Below are 24,117 nucleotides of genomic sequence, written 5' to 3' on the forward strand. Positions count from 1 at the left end.
AATTGTGTTGTATGTGGGACTGTATATAAACCATCAATATCAACCAGAAGAGTTAGGGTAAAAAAAAATCAAGTCAGTGCACCGGTGGCCTAGTGTGTAGTTTGTGTGCATAAAAGCCCAAAAAATAAATCTTAAAGAAAAAGTTACTACTCAATATCACACTGTAGGCATGTCTATAATGCACCTGTATTCTAAAACGTGTTTCTGTTACTGTATTTTCATTTTAAAATTATTCATTTGAATTATGATACAGATGTAGCGGGGCATTTTTTGAAAATGAAAAACCAAATGTCATTTTCTTCTTCATTTTAATTTAGTCAAAGAATGTGCACTTTTAAAGTTGAACACTAAAAATTAAAATTAGAAAAATAAATCATCATTTTATTTTTGAGTCAAATAATACACTCATATTCTGAAAATTAAAAAGCATTTCTGATAATGCATTTTCATTTTCGAATTAGCTTTATCATTTGAATTCTGATCACTAATCGCTTCCAAAGTCCATGTCACAGCATTCAAACATGTCCAGTGGTTCAGGTGGTTTTGCAGACTGTGAGGACTGGTCCAACAGGAGGGGGATGGATGTCTCAGGAGAAATGATGAGAGAAACTTTAAGCTGATTATGAATTAAAACAAAAGTAGTCTACATTTATACCACGAAGGTAGATCAAGAAGAAGACAGATTTATGAGGAGGAGAAGAACTGTCTTGAATCATTATGTGAAGAAGTCATAACGAAGCCTATCCTGTTCTTTTTCAGGGTCTGATCTCTGTCTTTTCATGTGCCCAAAACTGACTGCCAACAGTTGTTGCACAACAGTAATAATGTTCAGTGAATTATGTATAGGTACATGTGAAACCCATTTTTGATGGTGTCATTTGAAATGTCTATTCAGGAGGCTGATATAGTCTTCTATTTGATCTGTGAGAAGAAATAGGGGGAGCCTGAGACCAAAAACTTGTATTTCCATAAACTCCTCTGAAAAGGAAAAGGTATCTATTAAAAATAAATAAATAGTAGTCTGTGGTCAATGGCTGCAGTACAAATTTAACAGTGAAATGAATACGTTTTGATACTTTAGCCTATTGCATCACATTGTGTTTCCTTTGAAAAGTTTTACCCCAGAGGCTGAACGGGATCCAATGTTGCTGTAAATGTTTTTGTAATGTCGCTCAAATCACCGCGAGGGGGCGACGTCACTCCGCACAAGCTCAAAGTCTGCCGGAGAAGAAGAAGAAGAAGAAGAAGTAAGAGGAAGTAGTATCTTGTGTTGTTCTGGAAACACGCTGTTGGAATTTACTTTCCCCCTTTTCGTGGACCAAGAGAGGATTTTGAGTTTTGTAACGTTTCTAAGGGGAAGTCCTCAAACGTGTCGATGGAGGGTAAGTCATGTTTAGTAGAAGAAAAGTCAAATGACGAGTTAAAGGACGAGTCTGTGAGTGTTGACACAAAGTTACAGCACAACACAAACACAACACAACACAACACAAACAAAACACAACACAACACAACACAACACAAACACAACACAACACAACACAAACACAACACAACACAAACACAACACAACACAAACACAGCACAACACAGCACAAACACAACACAACACAACACAAACACAACACAACACAACACAACACAACACAACACAAACACAACACAACACAACACAAACAGAAACACAACACAACACAAACACAACACAACACAACACAACACAACACAACACAACACAACACAACACAACACAACACAAACACAACACAACACAAACACAACACAACACAAACACAACACAACACAAACACAGCACAACACAGCACAAACACAACACAACACAACACAAACACAACACAACACAACACAACACAACACAACACAACACAGCACAACACAAACACAAACACAACACAACACAAACAAAACACAACACAACACAACACAACACAAACACAACACAACACAACACAAACACAACACAACACAAACACAACACAACACAAACACAGCACAACACAGCACAAACACAACACAACACAACACAAACACAACACAACACAACACAACACAACACAAACACAACACAACACAACACAACACAAACAGAAACACAACACAACACAACACAAACACAACACAACACAACACAACACAACACAACACAACACAACACAAACACAACACAACACAACACAACACAACACAACACAAACACAACACAAACAGAAACACAACACAACACAACACAACACAACACAACACAACAGAAACACAACACAACACAACACAACACAAACACAACACAGCACAGCACAGCACAACACAACACAACACAACACAACACAACACAACACAACACAAACACAACACAAACACAACACAAACAGAAACACAACACAACACAACACAAACACAACACAGCACAGCACAGCACAACACAAACACAACACAACACAACACAACACAACACAAACACAACACAAACACAACACAACACAACACAACACAAGCACAGCACAACACAACACAACACAAACACAAACACAACACAACACAAACACAGCACAGCACAACACAACACAACACAACACAACACAACACAACACAACACAACACAACACAACACAACACAACACAACACAACACAACACAACACAACACAACACAACACAAACACAGCACAAACAAAAACACAACACAACACAACACAACACAAACACAACACAACACAAACACAACACAACACAACACAACACAAACACAACACAACACAGCACAGCACAGCACAACACAAACACAGCACAGCACAGCACAGCACAACACACAACACAACACAAACACAACACAAACACAACACAGCACAGCACAGCACAGCACAGCACAGCACAGCACAACACAACACAACACAACACAACACAAACACAACACAAACACAACACAACACAACACAAACACAACACAGCACAGCACAGCACAACACAACACAAACACAACACAACACAAACACAACACAAACACAACACAGCACAGCACAGCACAGCACAGCACAACACAACACAACACAACACAACACAAACACAACACAAACACAACACAGCACAGCACAGCACAGCACAGCACAGCACAGCACAGCACAACACAACACAACACAACACAACACAAACACAACACAACACAAACACAACACAACAACAACACAACACAACACAACACAACACAACACAACACAAACACAACACAACACAAACACAACACAACACAACACAACACAACACAACACAACACAACACAACACAACACAACACAACACAACACAACACAACACAACACAACACAACACAACACAACACAACACAACACAACACAACACAACACAACACAACACAACACAACACAACACAACACAACACAACACAACACAACACAAACACAAACACAACACAACACCTGGTTATAATCCTCCTCTGGCTCTTTCCTTTCTAATGTCTTTTTCTTAACCTGCATTTCAGCCAATGTTATTTCAAATGTCATTACACGAACCTTATTATTATTATTATTTTTATTGTTATTGTTATTATTATTGTTATTGTTATTTACAGTCTATGGTTTAAACAGTCTATGGTTTAGGTGATTGCAGGTCATCTCTTCTTGTTTCATGTACTTGGTGTTTATGTCTGATCCTGTACACGGAGAGCTTTCTGACCTACAGTTTAGTAAGAACTGCAGATTTATTTACTTTTATCAAAACATAAACAAACAGATGACCTCACTACGTCTTTAAATCTGCAGAATATGATCTTTGTGAATAATATATACATATATATATACACACACACACACACACACACACACACACACACACACACACACACACACACACACACACACACACACACCCCCCATTAGGGCTGGGAAATATATCGAGTTTTTAAGATATATCGATATATTTTCAAACGAGATAACGGGTTAGACAATATCGTTAATATCGATATAGTTTATGTTGCATTAAATCTCCCGTTTTGGAATATGGAGACACACTCTGCCTCTGTCTTTAGAGCCTCATACCACAGTGCTCTTCGCTTTATCACAGGCGACATCACAGACTTTTCTCCTGCCCATAAACATATCGAGCCATTCGACAAGGTCTCAAAACTGGATCACTTTGAAAACACCGAGGTTTAGAACTGAACGGGGAAAGACTGCCTTTAGTGTTGCTGCACCCAGTATGTGGAATGACCTTCAGAGGACGGCTAAGTTACCCTCTCTTGTTTCATTCAGTGTTTTTAAAGACCTTGTCGCCAAACTACCTCTGTTTGCAACTGTTTCACAATGTGAATTCATTTAAATGGACATGCTGTGTCCATGTGTGAATAAGTGTTTCAGTGTCTAGATGCTATTATTGGACAGATTATTAGAATGTTCCATGTATGGCGCCAAATCAAAGCAAACTTTATCTGAAGACACCCTACCTAAAGAGCAGGTCTAGCCTTTTAGTTACATCATTTACTGTGACCCGGCATGAGTCCACCATGAGTGAGCACATTTAGCAATAGTGCCGAGGAAAAACTTCCTTTAAAGCAACATAACAGAGGAATACGATGCTGTGTGTTTAGGTTCCCACTGAAGGTCATATACAGTAAATACACAGTGTATTCACATAACCAGCTCGGGTTGTCACTCTGGTCCGCCTTCTGGCTCGGTCACTCTCTCTTTTTTATCCTCTTGGCGCCGCTGGTCACCATCTTCTTCCATCTCTTAGCCTCAGCCTTTCCATCAAACAGTACCAAGACTGACTAAGGGCGCGGTCACACTGGCCGTCCGTACCGCGCCCAAGCACGCGTCAACCCTAAAGTCCAGTTCGTTTGGACAGTGTGACCGCTCCGCATCGTGCTCAGGAGTCTTTTTGTAGCTGAAGGCCGATGTGTGAACTCGTGCTGTAAAGTCATACACACTTCTTGTGAGAGAACCTCGGCCTGCTGCCAATGATCCATCGTGGTGAAAGCGGAAATTAAAGGTTGATTATGCCTGCCAACATCAATACCCTGATGTGGCTTACACTGGCTTCCTGCCATGTCTCTCTGGAAACCTTTGATGGATCATTGAATGTTATTCATTCCTCTTTTGCTTCGCTCCTTTGATAAGCCCTCATGTGGTATGTGACAAAGATCTTCTTTACCATCTTTTCACCCTGGTTCTTACCCAAACCGATGAGCCACTTTCAGGAAGAAAACCATAAATCAATCTCGTAATCATTTAAATTTGGGTTCATTGTTTGGCGTCAGGGCCCACAGCTTCACTGATTGGTTCAGACTCTTTGCTTTCAGTAACCCTTTGTGTGCTTTTCAGCTGTAGTATCAGCAGCACAGGTTAGCGCCTTGTACACACCCTGTCCACCCAGTCCGAAGACAGATACAGTTAGCGACTAGCTGGTGAACAAAGTGGAGCATTTAGCATCCAGAGAGCTTCATGTGTTTGTCTCAGGATTTGTCAGAATCCAAAAAAAGTGAGTTCAAGTGAGTGAACTTTGGACTTCTGTGGATCAGATTGTCACAAGCAGGAGATCAAGCGATGGTTCATGTCGCTTTGAGTCTGCTGGATGTGTGTAAGCAAACTCGTTGCTAAAAGTATTTCCGTGCTGTACTCAGCATTTCTAACAGAGGAAGAAACAACAGCTCCTTGTATTGAGCACGAAAGTCCTGTCAGGCATGATAAGGTCGTCGATACTGTGGAAACTTTAATACCTTTTGATACCAAGTGTTTTAAAAAGAGACAATCTGTTATTTCTATGATGGATAGTTTTTTCCCAAATCTCTTTATTAGTTTGCTCAGATGATAAGAAAACATACAGTTGACATTGTACTGTGGTCATCTTTTGTAAACCCGATTCCTGCCTTCTCCCGCCCATCCCTGTTAACCCCATAAGTACCGGCACTTTAAAAAGAAAAATACAATTCTTTAGCCATATTTTTAGCTTGCTTCAAATTTTCATAAAAAATGTTTACCTCAGACCTGATGAGAATTTTCATGAGAAAATGTTGATCGTGGTCCTGAAACAATTTTTCCTGAGAAAATGTTGACGCCTGACCTGTCGGGAATTGCAGAAATAGGTTGGCAACTTTTCTGTACTGAACCTTTGCCATTGTATTTGTGCACTTTAGACGGCGTGCCTACAATTTGTGTTTCTAATCGAGAAGGTTGCCTGCTGACAACTGGCCGGGGACTACAGATGGAAATGAGCCGTCAAGGCTAAAGCTGCTCCTTGTACTGTACAGTTAATAAAAGGAGACTGTCCATGAAACAGTATGACCCGGTATTTGCTCCTAGCACGTCTAAGTTGCCATGGTATCACAACAGGTATTTATATTATTAGATTCTTGATAGAAGCACATTTTTCGTTGAGTATCTGGGTATTGTGACAAACCTCGTAAAGCAATTTATAGCGCATCCTGCAGTGCCAAGTGGAAAAGTGGGTCGTGTTTTTGTTACCTAACATAAATCTCTTATCACCTTTCTTTCTAATGTCAGTGAAGTTGTTTGATTGACTGTGTACTCTCTCCGTCTGATGGTGATGACAGGACTGTCTGCTCTTCAGATAAAAGTACTCCGATGTTTTCCCCTCAGTCTCTTCTTTGACCTTCTTTCATCCATCCAGACATGATGGATAAGCAGAAACTGTCACTCTCATTAAACAGAAACAGCTGTACCTTAATGAAACATGTCAGTGATATTTATGACACAAGGTATGAAATGTAAGAAATGTAACTAGACCTGTCTTGTGTCAGTTTACAACTGCAGATAGTCAACCACAGTGCAGGTGTGATTCACAGTCATCAGTTTCAACGGAAAGTCCTAAACTCTCTCTCTCTCGTTTAAATCAGGACTTTCCTGGATGCCAACCAGCACAACATTTATCTCCAACCTGCACACGTCATCTAAACATTTAGGTTATTCCAAATATACGTATACACCTTCAAAAACCTGAGAAACAAATGCAGGGCCGATAGTGATGCCAATGTTTTTAATAACAAGTTGGCTGACTGTTGATTTTCCGACACTGTAAGACTCTCACACTGCCAACATTTTCTCATATTTCACCATGAAAACAGAGTTTGCCCAACAGGGGACTTCTTCTGTCCAATTCAGCTGAAATAGTCGCTGATTCAGTTCCTCCTGAATTACAGATAAAGATTAAAGCTTGTTGTTAATGTGGCTCTGTTATATGGCATGGGGCAATTCATCGAAAATTAATCAAAACCCACATTCAGAACCTCTAACCGACATAATCTTGCCCTTGTCGATTATTTTAAATATTTTCAGGGTAGAGTCACGTGGCGACATGTCCAATCGGTGAAGCAATGTCCTTTGTTTGGACACATCCTGTCTTTAGGGAAGACGACACAGAACAAAAAGAAGACAAATGTCAACACTGCAGAAAAACTGTTTGCAAGAAATGCAAGTTATTTATTATTATAAGTTCATTTTGACTTTAAAACTAAAATGTGTTGTTTTCATTTCAAGCGATGCTTTGATTTCAGTTTGAAATATTCAATAAATCATCACAAAATAGTTCATCAGATATTCACTCTTTCATTAAAGAAAATAACCCTGCTTTAATAGTTGAGCTTATTTACAGTAGAGACCATGAATTATGAGAGTAAAAAACCAAATAATCGCTCATTAATCGTAATCGAGGACAAATGTTCAATTAATCGTGATTTTGATTTGAGGTCGTATCGGCCAGCTCTACTCTGTTGCTGGATGCTGAGCTCTTCATTGGCCTGGTGATGACTCCTCCTGTGTTCTGCTCCAGCGCCTCAGTGAGGTTTTAAGATTCACTGTAACACTTGTTCTCTTTGTGTCCTTCAAACAGAGGCACTCATTCAAACCACGTTTCCTCGGGGCCTGGGGAAGATCCTCGGTGTTGAGGTGAGTAACTCTGACCTGTGTAATCAACCGATCACATAAAAACTCTGAGGCAGTTTCCAGACATCCAACTGCATCCTTAATCTGCTTTTAACTGACTGTCAGTTTATTTATTTTCAAACCAAAATCAGGTTCAAACAAAAAAAAAAACAGATATGGGACAGATAGAACAGATAACAGTGATTTAGTATGTGAAGTTTATTGTTTCACACTAGCTCTATTCAGACTGTGATGTTAACGCCCCTGTCACGTTTCACCTTCAGTCTGACTGTCAGTGGGGGTAATCAGGGGGACCAAATGATCCCCCATCTGTACTGTCTTCTGAGGTAGTAAGGAGACATTACAGAGGCGGATCAGCTGAGCAGCCCTGTTTTTCATTATTTCAACCTATCAGACTCAAACCTTTAAGGGTGCTTGTTGTGTTCCATGAAAAGAAAAGAAACGTGGATGATGTCTTTGGTGTCTCGTTTCCAGTCAAAGACCAAATCTAAAGCGGAGGCCTTCACCCGGGCGTTCGTGAAGAACAGCGTCCAGCGGCCAACGCGACTTGACCCGAAGAGCATGCTGAGTCACAAAGCTGTCAATCTGAGCTACGCCAGGATCAAGAGGGACAAGTCCAAGAGGAGCCGCAAGAAAGCCAAAGGACTGAACGCTCGGCAGAAGAGAGCCATGAAGGTCTTCCAGATCAAACCTGAGAACCAGAGGTTTGTCGTGGTCAAAAGAGTTTGTTTTAAATTCCAATTATTCCAGTCAGCCGCTCCTCTCTCCTCAGCATCACTGACGTCACACTTATTATTGCAGATACGAGCTGTTCCTGCCTCTGCATGAGCTCTGGAGAAAGTACATCATTGATCTGTGCGGGGGGGCGAATCGCCTGAGGTAAATATGTTCAGAGCTCCACAAATACGATCTTTGACATTAATAAGTGCCTCTCATAGATGTGAAACTATTACACAAACTGAAGTCTCATACCCTGTCATGTTGTGTGTTCACAGCAATCCACAGTTTCTGCAGCAGAAGCTCGTGAAGGCAGACTTCCACGGTGCCATCATCTCCGGTATACATTTATTTTGGTCAAGTTTAGTTAAATCATGAACTCTATCAAGTGTGGTAGTTAGAATAAAGTTACCTCAGAGTCTCACACAGCTCCTTCTGTATCAGTCGGTTCAGTCAGAGGTACCACAGCAGTGAAGCTAACTTTCAGATCCAGCTTTGAAGAAGGGAGGTGAAGGGACACGTGTTTGCAGGTGTTGGAAAAAATCTAAAATCAGTTGATGTAGTTTAGCTGCTGATTAGAGCTTTCTACAGACAGCTCATGGGGGAACATAGAGCTCTATTTCTACATTTTGAGTAAATCATTCCCTTACTTTGAGCTATAACTTGAAGAGGACATATCATCCCCCTCCTCCACCTTTTCAAACAGTCCCCCTGTGGTCTAAATGAATCATCTGTGCTGTGCTTTGGTCAAAATATAACATGAATCAAGCACCAGAGGAGGTTTGTGACCCTGTATAAACCAGCTCTCTCAGAACGCTCCGTTTTGGTGTGTGTGTCTCTTTAAATGTAATGACATATGGATATCAGGATCTCCTAAACTTACCTGAGAGTCATCAAGTTTTCCAGCAGTGTTAGTGTTGACTTTGTCCGATCAGGTACAGAAAAGACCAACTGAATGATGTGTGTGTGTTGTGTGTATTGTTTTTTATGTGACACCCTTACCTGTTGTTCTCTCCCCTGATTGTAATTGGACTGTTTCTCTATGAGCAGCTACGACAGACTTTTAATCATACGTCTTGTTCTTTGTTCTCTCAGTGGTCCGCTCTAAATGTCCTTCGTATGTGGGGATGACGGGGATTCTAGTTCAAGAATTCAAACACGTTTTTAAAATAATCACCAAAGAAGACAAACTGAAAGGTAAGACGGATGGTTGTGTCATCATCTGGTACTCTTCATATGTCGCGTTTTTAGGTCTGAAACACAAACATAACTCGGATACTCTTTCACAAAACTCAGTGTATACGTGAATCAGTTTGAAATAACTTTAATATCAATGAAACAATATTTGAATCAGATGATGTTTTACATAAAACTGGTCACAATAGATATTTTCTGATGAGCTAGGGAAGTGAAATGTTAGTTTTCAGAGAGAGAATATTAAAACACAAATTGTTTGTTTGTTAGAAACACTGTTAGAAGTGTTGCTCCTCCATTCCTCCTCTCCTCTCTCATTAGCTTTAGTACACTTAGGGCGCGGCCACACTGGTAATCCGTACGGTGCCGAAGCAAAACTCAACCAAAGCGTGCCAGAGCCAAGGAAGTGTACCGAGCACGGAGCGGTCACACCGGTCAAACAAACTGGACTTTAGTGGTGAAGCGTGGTTAGGCACGGTACGGATTGCCAGTGTGACCGCCCACTCAGAAAGTACTCACACAGACCTTTGGGTTTGAAATCCCATATATCCAAATGTTTTCACATCAGCCTGTGAGCTAACAGATCAGTTTGTTTAGATAACACCGGGCATGTAAACTCTGATCATTTCAAACTGACTGACTCTGGTGAAACGTTGAATCTTTGTTTTTGATCAACTCATTTGTTCCCCTGTTTGTTTTCTTCTTCTTCTTCTTCTTCTCACGCTGCACACGTGGTGTTACAGTGATCCCGAAGAGGAACAGCGTGTTTGAAATGGAGATTAACGGCCTCGTCTCCCACATCTATGGAAACCCACTCGAGCAGCGCTCCAGCGAACGCTCCGTCAAGAAATTTAAAGTTAAAAGAACCATCGACTTGTGAGGTCACCAGAGGTCACTACAGTGTGCCTCCAAAGAGAGACGTTACATAACTGACCGCCCTTTATGCCAGTCAGAAGGAAGCGTTATGAAACAGACTGAGTTGAGTTGCACATCATTTTGATTTCTTACAGACGTGTTTCTTTGTGTTCAGGGACCTTTCCTGTACCAGCTCAGTGGGCTGATTGTAAATAAAAAAACTAAAATGTTTAAGGCAGAGCTGGTGGAAAAGATCGCTGCAGGGTGTAAACACAACAGTCAAACTTGGCCCCGCCTCCTGGGCTCATCAGGATGTAGCATGAACGTTACTGCTGGTAGCTACACAAGCTAACAGGAAGCAACACCTTGTTTAAGAATGAACTTTATCTGCTCGCCGTTTCGCCTCATTAGGATTCTATTTTCACTTCTTTGCCACTACGGCAAGATACGTCATTTACGCCCGTTTGAATCGTTTCCAATCGCTGGACTTTATCCACTCCTAAACTCACCTGTGCGCTGTCATTGGCTGGAGGAAACACACCAGCTCCCCGCCATGAAACGTCTTTGTGTCAACCAAAACAAAACAAACCATGAAAATCCAGTCAGAGGAGCGAGTCTGTGCAGTCACAACCACAAGTGGTGATTGAGTGGCATTCCCTTTGTATTTCTTCGTCGGATGAATGTGTGCGATCAAGTCTTTCTTTTATTTTTGAGGAATAAACTACTGACTCTACCTTTAAAATGTGTGAACGACTTCTTTGCTTCTGTTGAATTGTTTCTTCACACTTTGTTACAGCAACTCATTACGTCTCATCCTTTTTTTCGTTTGTTGTTGCCGCTGAGGAAGCAAAGTAAGACGACGTGCAAGTTGGGATTGAGTCACATTTATTTGGAAGAACTTTTCACTTTTAATTCATTTTAATTGGTGTGTTTTCTTTTTGTCCCTTTTAATGCCTAATTATTGGTTATTAGATTTCCTGCAGCACTAAGTTTCTTAACTCTTGTTATGACGTGATCATCAATAAACCTGTTACTAGTCCCTGAACTCTTGGAAGTCTGTTTTTCAGACGTTTGCTCAGTTTTATAACAGAAGTGAGAAATGTGTGAAGTAACGCCTCTGCAGAAAATAATCTGGACTTCCTTGTTCCTCATTGTAACGGAAAAAAACATGAACTCTGGAGGCGTGTAAGCTTCTGAATATAACACGGTGCTTTGTTTCCTTGAATTCCTTCACCTGCTTCAGGAGACTTAGAAACACCTGAGGGCTGTAGTTCACCTGATTAGAGAAGCTGTCTAACCACTTCATCATATTTGAATGATGCGAATGCATTTACCGGTCCTGGTTTGGTTTTATAACACAAATATTTTCATGTAAGGCGCACAAAGGGGGAAGACCGAGCCGTCAGTATCTAATTAGATTTATCTTATGAAGCACAAACATGTTCTCATGAGTATCTGATCACCTAACTGATACTAACAATCCTTGGTGTGATTAATGGGCTTAAGACAGAATTCATGAACACGGCCTGCATGAAAACAAGAATACTCTTTGGGTTCGAAGTAGCACCAAAACAATCTCTCGTCTCATGCAAACTTGAGGGTCACAATCAGTGTTTGACATGAATGCAGATGGAGAAATGACAGAACTGTTAACTAAAGCTGACAAATGTTGAACTGGTTTAACAGACTTTATATCTAAGTTTTTTTAGCTAGTACTGAAACAGACTGAAATTAACATCAATTCCTCTTTATGACATACAACGGCCAACGAGACCATAAGTGAGTGGATGGATTTTTTCTAAAGTTATATTTTTGGATGATTTTTGCCGTTATTGGATAACTTGATTGGACAGAGAGACAGGAAACATTGGGAGGAGACAGGGAGGGACAACGTGTGACAAAGGGCAAAGGTCAGATACTAACCCAGCCGCCTCATAACTGCTATCTGGTGCAGCCTTTGAAGACTGATTATTTTTATTTATAGATATTTGATATGCCTGTCAGCACTGCTGTGGGGTCGGTGTCAAGAGAAACAGCCTTTTTCAATTTTTTTCTTTCAAGCCAAGCCAAATCGTTGGTTGCATACGAGACACTTAAAATAAGGATGAAGATGATTTTGGACAGAAAACACTTCTTTCACATGTGTAGGATAAGATCAGCAGAGCTACATTTTGCTCTCTTGTCCACAGGGGGCGCCAAAAATAGACACAACTTGAAAGATCCTTACAGGAGCTTTAAGTGATGTCACACAGTCCATCTGCACTTTGTGAGTCAGTGGAGCTTCAGTGAAGGACGATCCTGAGACATCTGCATTTAAAACTTTAAAACAAATGATCTGATGTAGAGAGCGACAGAATACCCTGATAACTATACTAGTGTTATTTAGAGCAGTGGTTCTGAACCGGTCTAGCCTCAGGACCCACCACCAACTCCTTAAAAATAAATCGCGACCCAAATTTCAAGATTTATTTCATTTAAATAAAGTGGAGTTTTGAACCACAACAATCATAGACTTTTAGACAGCACTATTTTTTCTGGACCCAAAAGTCGTGACCTACTTTTGGGTCCCAACCCACCAGTTGAGTACCACTAATTTAGAGCTCTCTTTGGCGAAATAAAGGGTCAAGTAGATCCTGCATGTAGATCAGTTGCAGCCAGGTTGACTCAATCATTTCATTGTATAGTTTTAGTCGTTGTCACACCGTGTGAAGTTTAAATGCATGACTTTACTGTCCTGCCAGAACACTTCACACATACTGAAGAGTTCTCTCATGAATTAATTAACAATTAGATTCCACCCTGCAGGAGGAATCTAATCGTTATTTAGTGTAGTGACTTCATTTATGCTAAATTACATTTGTGTGACATGACAACCGACTGAAGGCAGAATAATGTTATAATGAAAATATTAACCGTAATCTTCATCGCATCAACATAGAACATGTTTTGTTCTTTTTGTTGTGATTGAAAATACAATAAAATAGTTCTGGTTCAACCACCGACAACTACACAACTGCTTTTATTGATGAACTGAACTACCATTGCCCGTCAAGAGACGTGTTGGAATGACCTTCAACTGTAAACGTCAAACACTGCGTCTGTAAGTGTCGATGTTTCTTTGTCTCAGTCTCTTAGGAAAAAATTTATGAATAACTAGAAATACACTTCACTGCCTCAGGGATGATGTAAAGATTGGAAAATTTCCTCCAAGTCCCACCTGACACTCAGGTTCACTGGTAGAGATTGACAATGGAAGGAATTTCAGTCACACTTATTTGCTTTCCTAGAACTCAAAGAACCAGCGCCCTTCTGTCTTACAAGTATTGTTTACCTAAAAGGAGAACTTACTTTGGAAAGCCCCATTACGTCATCGAGAACTCAGCTTTTAAGTCCTCCTGCTGAGCCTGTCTCATCAGAGTTGAGACTAACACATGACTTATCACACCTACAGAGGCGTGGAACAGTCAGCACAAAGCCAGAGACTGAAAACAGCACTGAAAACAACACTTGCCTATTGTTAACTACATACAAGGACACCATGGTCGAGCAGCTGACATTCACTAAGGAGAACCAGGAGCGGATCCAGGCGGTTGAGAACTCATTTGGGCCACTGGGGAGACCTCTATCCCAGCCAGGCCGGGTTCTGATCGGAGAAGGCCGGCTGATGAAGCTGTGCCGCCGGGGTCCTCAGCCTAAAGTCTTCTTCCTCTTCAATGATGTGCTGGTGTACGGAAGCATCATTCTGAATAGACGCTTGCACAAAAAACAGCAGATCATCCCTTTAGGTGAGCGTCTCATCTTTTTTCACACTGCATACGGTTGCTTAGCGGTGGACAGGGCGGGATTCTATGCTTGTATTTCTACATTATCATGCAGCAACAGGCTAAGCTTTGATACTTGTTCTATGAACTACTACAACAGAAATAAGAATATGGTGTGAGTGACAGAGAGCTATCCAAATAAATGTATTATTATTGTGCAGTCACTAACTGTAATTCATACATATAATATCTGCATATGTCCTCTCAGTTTATCCTACCTGTTTTTCGGTCATGACAACATGATATCTAACATGCTTGTTGACCATACTGTCCATACCTTTCATGCCTTGTATTAACAAACAGTGTTTCATTGTTTCAGAGGATGTCCAGCTGGAGGATTTGGAGGACAGTGTGAGCATGAGGAACCAGTGGTTAATCCGCACACCTCGAAAGTCCTTCTACGTGTCGGCCTCGTCGTACGAGGAGAAGCGAGCCTGGATGGAACACATGGAGGAATGCAAGTCCAGACTCCTGCAGAGCAGCGGGCGAATGCCTGGGTCAGCCTTCGCTGTGACCTGGATCCCTGACCAGGCCTCTGCCATCTGCATGCGCTGCTCCGACAGGTTTTCCCTGACTCAGCGTCGACACCACTGCAGGAAATGTGGCTTTGTGGTCTGTGGCGCGTGCTCCAAGAAGCGAGCCGTGATCGCACACATTCATCCGACGAAGTGCGTGAGAGTCTGCAATATGTGTCACTCGAGTCTTTCGGTGACTGAGGCAGAAAATCAAGAGATGTGTCGTGTGAGGGGAGACAGTACGGGGAAGATGGGCTCGGATGGAGATGAGGTGGAGGGGTCCAGTGAAGAAGAGGAGGCAGAGGAGCAGATGGAGGACCTTAACCCCGGCAGGTGGATGCATTCCCAGATTGACTCCTGGTCCCCCTATATGTACATCAAGCCAGAGCATTTTAAGCCCCGAACATGCACATATAAGAGCTGAACATGTGTGTGTAAGAGCTGAATCTGACTTTGGGGTATTCCTAAACATGGACTGACGCTGATACAGCTCTGTGCTGTAGAAGCGAGTTAAATTATATTTTCATCCAGTTACAACCATCTTAAGACATTAATGTAAAGAGTTGTGTGTCCTGTATTTATTTATGTGTATATTCTTTCATAACTACTTTTTTGAAACACTGTTGCGATGAGTTCTTCTCTAAAGCACTTTAGTCTGGCCTTAGTTGGTCTCACTACATTTTATTTAAGTCTGATTTTAATCAGATGAAACTGTTGTAATGAAACTGCTGAACTCTACGTCTGCCTCACTTTTGTAATTCAAATGAACAATGAATAAAAACAAAAAAGAATTAAAGAAAATATTTGTACGTGATGATTGGCGTCTGTCTGTAAAAAAAAACTGCATTACAAATGTCTTTCTTGTTCAGGCGGTGGGCATCATGTCTTTTAACGGCAGAATTAAGACTCGACTTTGTGAGTTGTCTCTGTTTGGTTTCTGAAACTCTGACTCACTCTCTCTCAATCTAGAAACAGAAAAAGAGTTAAGGCTGGCCTCGTGGAAAACACACACCTCATTATGCATGTGTAACACGCTGAAAATGCTTTTTCATATTTTTTTCTGTCATTTTGTTATATCAGTGTGTCTAGTTAAACTAATTTAATTTCCAGAAGTATTTAAGTTAATTTAAGAGTAAACAGTAAATACTGTGTGTTTTATCTACCTTTTAAGATTAAGACACTGGTCCTTTAAGGGAGGCGCAGTGACGAAGACACAGAGGTGTGTGTAGGCTGAAAAACAAAGCTTGTGTAAAGCTGTGGGGCATTTCTTTAATAAAAGTCGCTAAAAGTGGCCTATGGCCTGTGAATTTCTCTTAGCCTTCATGTAATTAAAACAGATGAGTTTTAAAATCCAGCCCCTGCAGTGGAGGTTGCTGCTCGGCTTTAACGCTCCCAGCCACCTTTCAGAGGAAACTCATTTCAGCTGCTTGTGTTTGCGTTCTCTGTCTCTCAGTCACTACCCAAAGCTCATGACCACAGGTGGGTTGAAACTTTAGAGCTTTGCTTTCAGGGTCATCTCTTCACAATGATGGTCCGGTACAACGCCTGCATTACTGCTGATTCTGCACCAATCCATCCGTCCAGCCCATGATCCATTTAACCCTCACACTGAGATACTTCAACTCCTTCACCTGTGGCAGAGACTCACCATACTCTTCATAATATTACAAAGGCACAACTAAATCCAACATGAGCAGGCACTTTCTGACAGGAAAAACTTCAAGTGAGTGATCAGTGATAAGTGCTGATGTGATTCTTCATGGTTTCTGAAGTAAATTAATTATTAACAGGTTCAGTCATGGACAATAACCAAAATAAACAAAGTAATTTATTGGAAAGTATACTGTCCTGAACAGGACATGATAAAGCATGTGCAGTTACAACATAAACCTATGATAACTGACATGTTATCTTGAGTTAATTGGTAATAGAGGGGGCGTGTTTATGGAATTGTTCCCTATAGTTTCCTGGAATGTAAACACAATGAAATCAGAGTGATTACCATCCTAAACCAGTCAGAACTACGTGATACTTAACGGAAGTTATGGGTAATTATGGAGTTTTTTCTTTGTAATTCATAGTTTCACTGTAATTACCTCCTGATCGGTGGTATTACACCATAATGCATCACACTGTAAAAGGAAGGTTTACCAAAACTGACGGAAACAGACGGAAACCTGTGGACAGTAATCTGCCTCAGCGGGTTTAGATTCAAAGTAAGACAGAGAGAGGGAAAGAGGTGAGGGTAATGACATAAAGGGTTGCTTTAAGGGAGCTTTTTCCCAAACAGCTTTATTTTTCACTGTGAGATCATCATCTTGGGGCACAAGTTGATGGTCCCTCCCCTGGATCTGAACTTTCTTGTGTCGGCTCCTCTTCTTCTTTTGTGTTTTCATCCGGTTGCCCTTCCTGTCTAGAGCCAGGGTTTGACAACGGAGCCTCATCAGTGTCCTCCATTTCCCATTTGCGTAACATCCAGGGATGGCATAAGATGTTTCTGATTGTAATCCGCTGCTCCACATCCGGGTGCAGAATACCCTGGATAAGGTCCTCGGCCTCAGATGAAACAGACGGCACATCTGGGTGGTGGATTTTGTGTTTCATTTGAATTTCCACCAGTCTTATTACATTGCTGGTATCAAAGGGCATCAATGCGTAGATAAACACGTACAGCACAACACCCATACTCCACACATCGGACAATTTGGGGTTGTATGGAAGTCCTCTCAAAACCTCAGGTGCTGTGTAGGACCAGGAGCCACAGTAGGTTTCACTCAACACCATGTTCCCGTGTCTGTACATGAGCCGCTTGCTGAACCCAAAGTCGCACACTTTCAGGTTGTAATGCCTGTCCAGCAGCAAGTTTTCACATTTGAGGTCCCTGTGAGCGACGTACTTCTTGTGGAGATATTTGATGGCCTTACACAGCTGTGTGAAAAGCCTGCAGCTTAAAGGTTCAGATAAGGCCCCATGATGGTTGATATACCTCAGGAGGTTTCCTTTCCCACAGAGCTCCATCACCACGTAAACCTTGAGACAAAAAAAGGTAAGGTTAAAAATATGCAACAGAAGAAAAACAATGAACTGGGGGGGGTCAATGTCTGGGTGTCCTTAAAATCTGAAGGGAAGGTTGGTTTATTTACATTGCACCTTTCAGACACCAGTGAATTCAAAGTGCTTAAATCTTTGATCTCTGGTGATTCCCACCCCTAAGGAATTCAGGATGAGCTGATGTGAGGGAAGCCGCAGGTTAAAGGTCAGGAAAATTCACTGTGGGCGAGATGGGTTGATGACATTAATATCACCAACCAGGAAAGGACTGATGCCATCAATGAGTAATGAAGCAGTGTGTTTTTTCCCCTCTTTAGTTGATACTGTCGATAAGTCCAGTAACACATCATTGATATAAAGGAGAAAACTATCATTATGGTGTCAGACCATCTTGGAGATCCTGTAAACCTCAGGACGGGAGAAATCTTTTTTCCCCATGAAGTCCTGTCTCCTGAGAACCCCCTCTTCTGTCTGACAGGTAAACTTTTACACTTTGAGTGACAAGTGTGAAAAACAACTGGGAAATTAGAGCAGGCTGTACATGTGTGAAAACAGCTTAACACATAGCACCCTCTGTCATCAGTGTGTGAATGTGTAGGTGTGACTTGCGGTGTAAAAGCACTTTGAGAAGACTAGAAAAACACTATACAAGCTCAAGTCCATTTATTTGCAAAGTTCAAATGAGACATCATGGTTATGTTCAAATAAAAATGTAGTTTCAAACAGTTCACAGACAGCGGTATCCTCAGCTAATGTCCTAAGTGTCCGTTAGAAGTAACTAATGCCATTCATACACATTCATACGCCGCCGACGAAGCAGCGGGAACAATTCGGGGTTGTGCCCAAGGACACATCGGCCATGTAGCTGCAGGAGCTGGGGATTGAACCCCCGACCCCCGACACATTTCTTTTTTAATATTGATACATTATATGAGAGAAAAAAGGACAAGCATAATATTTCCCCATGAATAGTAGGGGAATTATTCGGGTGTATAGCTGAACTTTCTTTGGTTCAGTCACTCAAACACTGGCTTCATATAAGAAAATGAAAAAGTGACATACCTTGGTTGAGTTCAATCCAAAGATGTCATACGTCTTGACAATGTTGGGATGCCTCAAAGTCCTGATGATCTTCATTTCCCGAGGCAGAAACTTTTCCAAGTAGTTGGAGCTGACCTCCTCTTTGTCTATGACCTTAATGGCAACCTTTCTCCTGCGGTCTTTACAGTAGGCACTCACTACTTTGCCGTACGTGCCTTCCCCGAGGTTCCTCTTAAACGTGTAACCGCGGGTCTCCAGGAACGCTTTGTAATTCATCGTGAAAGTTGGAGATGTCCACGGTGTGTTGTGTAAATAAACTCTCTCAGGAACAGTGAGTAATGGTATTTTTTTATTCTGTGGTTTAAACACAGTTTAAAGAGCTGTGACATTGTGACGTCACGTTCTAGAACCAGAACCAGAACATTCAAAAACAACTTTATGTAAACGGTATGAAAAGAACATTTGACTTATTCATCAGTGAATCAACTCACTTTATCTGGAAAACTGTCTCTCTTTTTTTTTCATTTTTTTTTATTGTGATAAGGTGAACAAGTACAAAACTAAAATGTGCACATAGACATGACAATTAAAGCAACGGCAAAACATTAGCTAAGACAAATAGTGTGAATGTGTGTGTGGCAGTATAACACATTAAAGTGAGTGGCTGAGTGGGAAGTAGCAAGAAAAATAAACAGAAACAAAATTTAAGGTAATTGAGAGGAAAAGAAAAGAGAGAAAGAGAATAATAATAATAATAATATCAATAATGGGGATGCCTATTGGTAATGATAATATATCGATTGACATAAATGAATTAAAGTAAATGAAAATGTTCAATAAAATAGCATGGGTTATGTAATATCTAGTAAGTTAGTACGAAAGAAAAAGAGAGAAAAAAGGGGGGGCAGAGTATGTATGTTGTGGGATACAGATGTAAGAAAGAAGGAAAATACTTAAATAAGGAAAATATGATGTGGAGTGTGGGTATTACTCATGGATTTGTGGATATGTATTTGGCTTCAGTTTGAGGTATGATTTTTCTGAGATTTAGGTGAATTATGAATGGATTCCAGGTGGAAAACTGTCTCTTGACTTGGATCTGTTTGTTAGATCATTGAGGTTTCAAACTTTTCACATTGAGTACCAGCACAAAAAATATCACCATTATGGCCAACATTGAAATACATTAGCGTACCACACACTGCGGCCTGTGTACAAAAGAATCCAAACTGGATGTGACTCGAGTCACATTTATTTTCTGACTGTCCTGTGTCATTTGTTGCTAGTCTGGAACTGCTAACGTCGCCTCTTGCAGTTTCTGTTGCGATGCTCGACGAATCCGCCGCTCTTTTCTTTCTAATATTTCCCGATTGGAGCCACAAACGCAAAACACTGTAACCTTCATATTCGCTTCCTCTGCTATCTCTATCAGCTAAACTCGTCAACCATCTGATTTGTACATCTTTATTTAACAAATTAAAAAATCAGAGAGTTCCAGTGTACAACAAGAGTGATCCCCCATATCACCAGTGGGACTCGAACCACAGTTTGAGAATAAATATGTTAGATAATTGGCTACATATTCAGTTCACAACACCATCCTGACACTCTGACACAGTTTGCATTACCTCGCTTTAAAGACGAGAAAATTATTGATCAGATATCTTACAAAGATTGTTTTGTTTTTTTAAGTTAACCAAGAGTACTTATGAGCATTAAGCTAGTGAACTAAGTTGTACATCCCGATCCATCTCTAACCCTTCCTGGATCTCTGGCTGACTAAAACAGCTGAATTGCTGCTATAAGCTTAAATCAATCTTAAACTGTGAATGTTTTACTCACCTGTCTTTTAAAAGAAACTAGTTAAAAACCTGTTTTCACTCAGCCTGATTTCTCTTGTTCTCTTTTCTGTCTCTCTCCTCCCTTCTCTTTGGGGGGAGATATGGTTCCCCAGCATCAACAGTAATAACCCAGACCTATAACACATTTATTGCTTCTACATTTGATACTTTAAGTAAAGTGTATTTTACTTATATTCATTCTGTTCATCTGTAAAGTGTAAAATGAAAGTTTAATTTGTTCCTGATGATTCATAAATAGTTTCTTTAGGCTTACTGCTTTTTTTTAAACATGTACTTTTCAGGACAGGAGCTCAAAGTGTTTGTGAGAAGCTGCAGGTTGTGAAGGTCAGAACTCGCTTTGTATAAACTGTTTCGATTTCACATAAACGGGAAGGAAATGAGAGGGTAAGGACATCTCTGAATTTGAAGGTGTTACAACAATGTGGTGGACTTCTTGTGGTTTCCGTGTACAATAGTTCCTTTTTATTTGAAAGACTAGCTTTCTCCAACAATGCAGCCTGACAAGAAATACTCCAGCAACAGGCTTGATATGAGTCACATTAGGTTGACTGAACATTCAGATTTCTAGTGGCTTTGTGGTGACGAAGCAGTGGGAGCAAATCAGAGTTAAACGACTTGTTTCTGCCAGAGCTGGGGATCGAACCCCCAATCTGGTTGAGAGACGAACTGCTGCCCCTTACATGAATAAAGCAATAAGTGTGTTTACGATGATACGCTGCACTTTATTGTCCCCTTAGGGAAATGTGTCTTGGGCTAACTCCACAGTAGAATAAAAAAATATTCAAGACCAATAATCTCCAGAGATAGACATTGTTTTGGAGAAGTCATTTTCTGATGTTGAAAAAGCAATCTATTACATTTTGTGGATGCTATAAAAGATATTTCTATCTCTATTGTCATAATTAAGAAATCACTCAACATGGTCAACTCAGCTTCGTCTAAATCACACCTTCCTCTTCATGTCACATTGGGGGAAGAGAGTTCTATATCTTGCTGCCATCTGCTGGAAGACTTTATGAAACATATTGTTATCTCAAATCAAAAAAGAGCCACAGCCGTAATCAATAAAGTGACACAAATTGATTAACAGGAAGATTTAACTGAGCCTGAAAAGCAAACTCGAAGAGCTTGCTTAATCCAAACACCTTTAAGACCTCAGTATTGCTCAGTACATCAGGGACTTTCAATTAAAACACATTTGGACTAAAACAGCTTAAGTCTTGAAGAGCAGGAGTTATCATAGATCTGCTGTATTGGATTTCATTAGTTGTTCTGTACTTCCACCTGGGTAGAAGCTGGAGCATTAACCTGGTTGGCAACCTTTCTGATGGTATAATAAAAATAATAATAATAATAATAATAATAATACATTAGTTTTATATAGCGCTTTTCTAAATACTCAAAGACGCTTTGACAAAAACAACTAGCAAAAAAACAAACAAAAACGACGAGGACAGCTAACGAAGACGTAATGTAAGGGGGGAGGGGGAGTTAGGCAGTGTTGAAGAGGTGAGTTTTTAGACATTTCTTGAAGGAGGTGAGTGTGGGGGAGTCTCAGATGTTTTTTGGGAGAGAGTTCCAGAGGGTGGAAACAGCAATGAAGAAGGCCCTGTCTCCCCAGGAGCGATAGTTTGTCCCGTTGGGGGGGGGGGAGGTGTGCATCCACAGACCTGAGAGTGTGGGTGGGAGTGTGCCGGTGGAGGAGATCAGCCAGGTTGTGGAGGGCTTTGTATATGAGGAGTTTGTTGTGTCTTGTTGTGTTCATTTAGTGTTAAACTACAGCCTCAGTAGAGCCTGCTGGGTGATGATTACACTTCATTCTCACTCGTTTGTTTTTCTCCACTAGCAGGAAGCTGTGGCAGGTACATTTATTGAGACAAAGGTCTGAAAGCAATAAACAGGAGCCACGGGCGTGCATTTTTGGGGGCGATGTCAGACTGTGAGGGGGCTGCACAGGGACCGGCGCTCCCAGCAGTCGGGAGATCAGTGCACTTGTCTGTACTCGTGGACAAAACTGGCATTTCCCCAGTAACCCGTTCCAACTGGTCCATAGGTGACCCCCCTGATTCCAGACCAAAGTCCATGAATATATTCATTATTTATATTTATTTATGAAATCCATTCATTGTAACACAGTGAACAGAAAGTGAGGCATCTTGTAATCCTTAAAAAAAGGTTAATTAAACATGCTTTTAAAATCAATGGTGATGAATCCAAGCACGTTTATTCACATCTTATTAGTCCTTAAAACCTGTCTGTAGGGTTAGATGATTCATTGGTCAGTGACACAGAAGACCTGAGATCGACAAACAAAACCTGCAGTCTGCCAGCACTGCAGGGCCTCAGCCAAGAGAGAAGAGACCTGCCAAACACTCCAACGTCAGAGAAATAAAAGAGGCTTAATGTTCAGGTGCAATGGAAAACTTTCAATGATATTAAATCAAATTTCTTTGCTGTTTTTTCTGGATGATACTGAGTTCATATACTCTCCGATAAACTAACTTCTTACAGACTCAGGGTACTTTGTGAGAGATAGTTTGGGACTGAAAACAAAAAGAGTATCAGGAATTTTATCTGAGAAACACAACTTCCCTTCAACCTTTTGCTCTTAGATCGGACTCGCAGAAAAGAAGCCCAATCACAGGCAGGAATCTCCTAATTTTTCATTAAAGTTTCCCCATTCTATGTTTTTAAAGTCATCGGCTTATATGAAACATGGACATATACTCAGTGATGTCACTCATTGGTTCCTGAAGCCAACTTTTAAAGCCCATCACCATGGCGATCACCATGTTAGAAATAATGACTCTACTCTGAATCTAGTATCAAGCAGAGAGGTGGAAATGAGGCAGCCTCCTGTGGAACAGCTACAACGCGCCCTCCTGTCAGTCACCTCAGCCACGCCCCTTTTTATGAGTCGCTCTTAGCCTTATTTTCAACCTGCAAGAGTCATACAAAAATTCTGCCTGAAACATCATGTGTGCTGATGGAGGCTGGAGCTATAAATACAAAAGTGTTTTCAATTTTTGTACCAGGCTGTAAACTTTAAATTCTGCAGTAAAACATCTGTATGGGGTGTGTACTGGCGCTTACAGACCGCGTCGTTTCACGCCTGATACGCCATCGGAGTACAGTAAC

At 40.9% G+C, this 24,117-nt stretch overlaps 4 protein-coding genes across 4 annotated transcripts in view; 2 read left to right on the plus strand and 2 right to left on the minus strand.

Annotated features, from left to right (window-relative positions):
- LOC110005219 (low choriolytic enzyme-like) overlaps positions 1-24,117 on the minus strand; it is a 208,211-nt gene that overhangs the window by 77,513 nt on the left and 106,581 nt on the right. The gene's annotated exons all lie outside the window — the stretch shown is intronic.
- Positions 1,235-11,726, plus strand: pop4 (POP4 homolog, ribonuclease P/MRP subunit). Its single transcript, XM_020654486.3, has 7 exons — positions 1,235-1,382; positions 7,871-7,926; positions 8,398-8,627; positions 8,725-8,802; positions 8,919-8,980; positions 9,736-9,837; positions 10,578-11,726. The coding sequence occupies exons 1-7, from the start codon at positions 1,376-1,378 to the stop codon at positions 10,712-10,714; spliced, it is 672 nt and encodes a 223-aa protein (XP_020510142.2). The 5' UTR covers positions 1,235-1,375; the 3' UTR covers positions 10,715-11,726.
- Positions 14,092-15,839, plus strand: plekhf1 (pleckstrin homology domain containing, family F (with FYVE domain) member 1). Its single transcript, XM_020654495.3, has 2 exons — positions 14,092-14,474; positions 14,830-15,839. The coding sequence occupies exons 1-2, from the start codon at positions 14,228-14,230 to the stop codon at positions 15,447-15,449; spliced, it is 867 nt and encodes a 288-aa protein (XP_020510151.2). The 5' UTR covers positions 14,092-14,227; the 3' UTR covers positions 15,450-15,839.
- tssk6 (testis-specific serine kinase 6) lies at positions 17,339-19,393 on the minus strand. Its single transcript, XM_020654475.2, has 2 exons — positions 19,139-19,393; positions 17,339-18,055 (listed from the first exon to the last, which is right to left on the minus strand). Exons 1-2 carry the CDS (start codon positions 19,391-19,393, stop codon positions 17,339-17,341), a joined length of 972 nt encoding a protein of 323 aa, XP_020510131.2.

This window comes from Labrus bergylta, chromosome 3 (genome assembly GCF_963930695.1).
Source record: "Labrus bergylta chromosome 3, fLabBer1.1, whole genome shotgun sequence".
Lineage (NCBI taxonomy): Eukaryota > Metazoa > Chordata > Actinopteri > Labriformes > Labridae > Labrus > Labrus bergylta.

Coding starts and splice junctions, on each gene's coding strand:
- plekhf1 (XM_020654495.3), top strand. CDS start 14,228: ATGGTCGAGCAGCTGACATTCACTAAGGAGAACCAGGAGCGGATCCAG. Junction 14,475..14,829: donor ACAGCAGATCATCCCTTTAG/GTGAGCGTCTCA, acceptor TCATTGTTTCAG/AGGATGTCCAGCTGGAGGAT.
- pop4 (XM_020654486.3), top strand. Junction 7,927..8,397: donor GGAAGATCCTCGGTGTTGAG/GTGAGTAACTCT, acceptor TCTCGTTTCCAG/TCAAAGACCAAATCTAAAGC. Junction 9,838..10,577: donor CAAAGAAGACAAACTGAAAG/GTAAGACGGATG, acceptor GTGGTGTTACAG/TGATCCCGAAGAGGAACAGC.
- tssk6 (XM_020654475.2), bottom strand. CDS start 19,393: ATGAATTACAAAGCGTTCCTGGAGACCCGCGGTTACACGTTTAAGAGG. Junction 18,056..19,138: donor TTGGATTGAACTCAACCAAG/GTATGTCACTTT, acceptor TTTTGTCTCAAG/GTTTACGTGGTGATGGAGCT.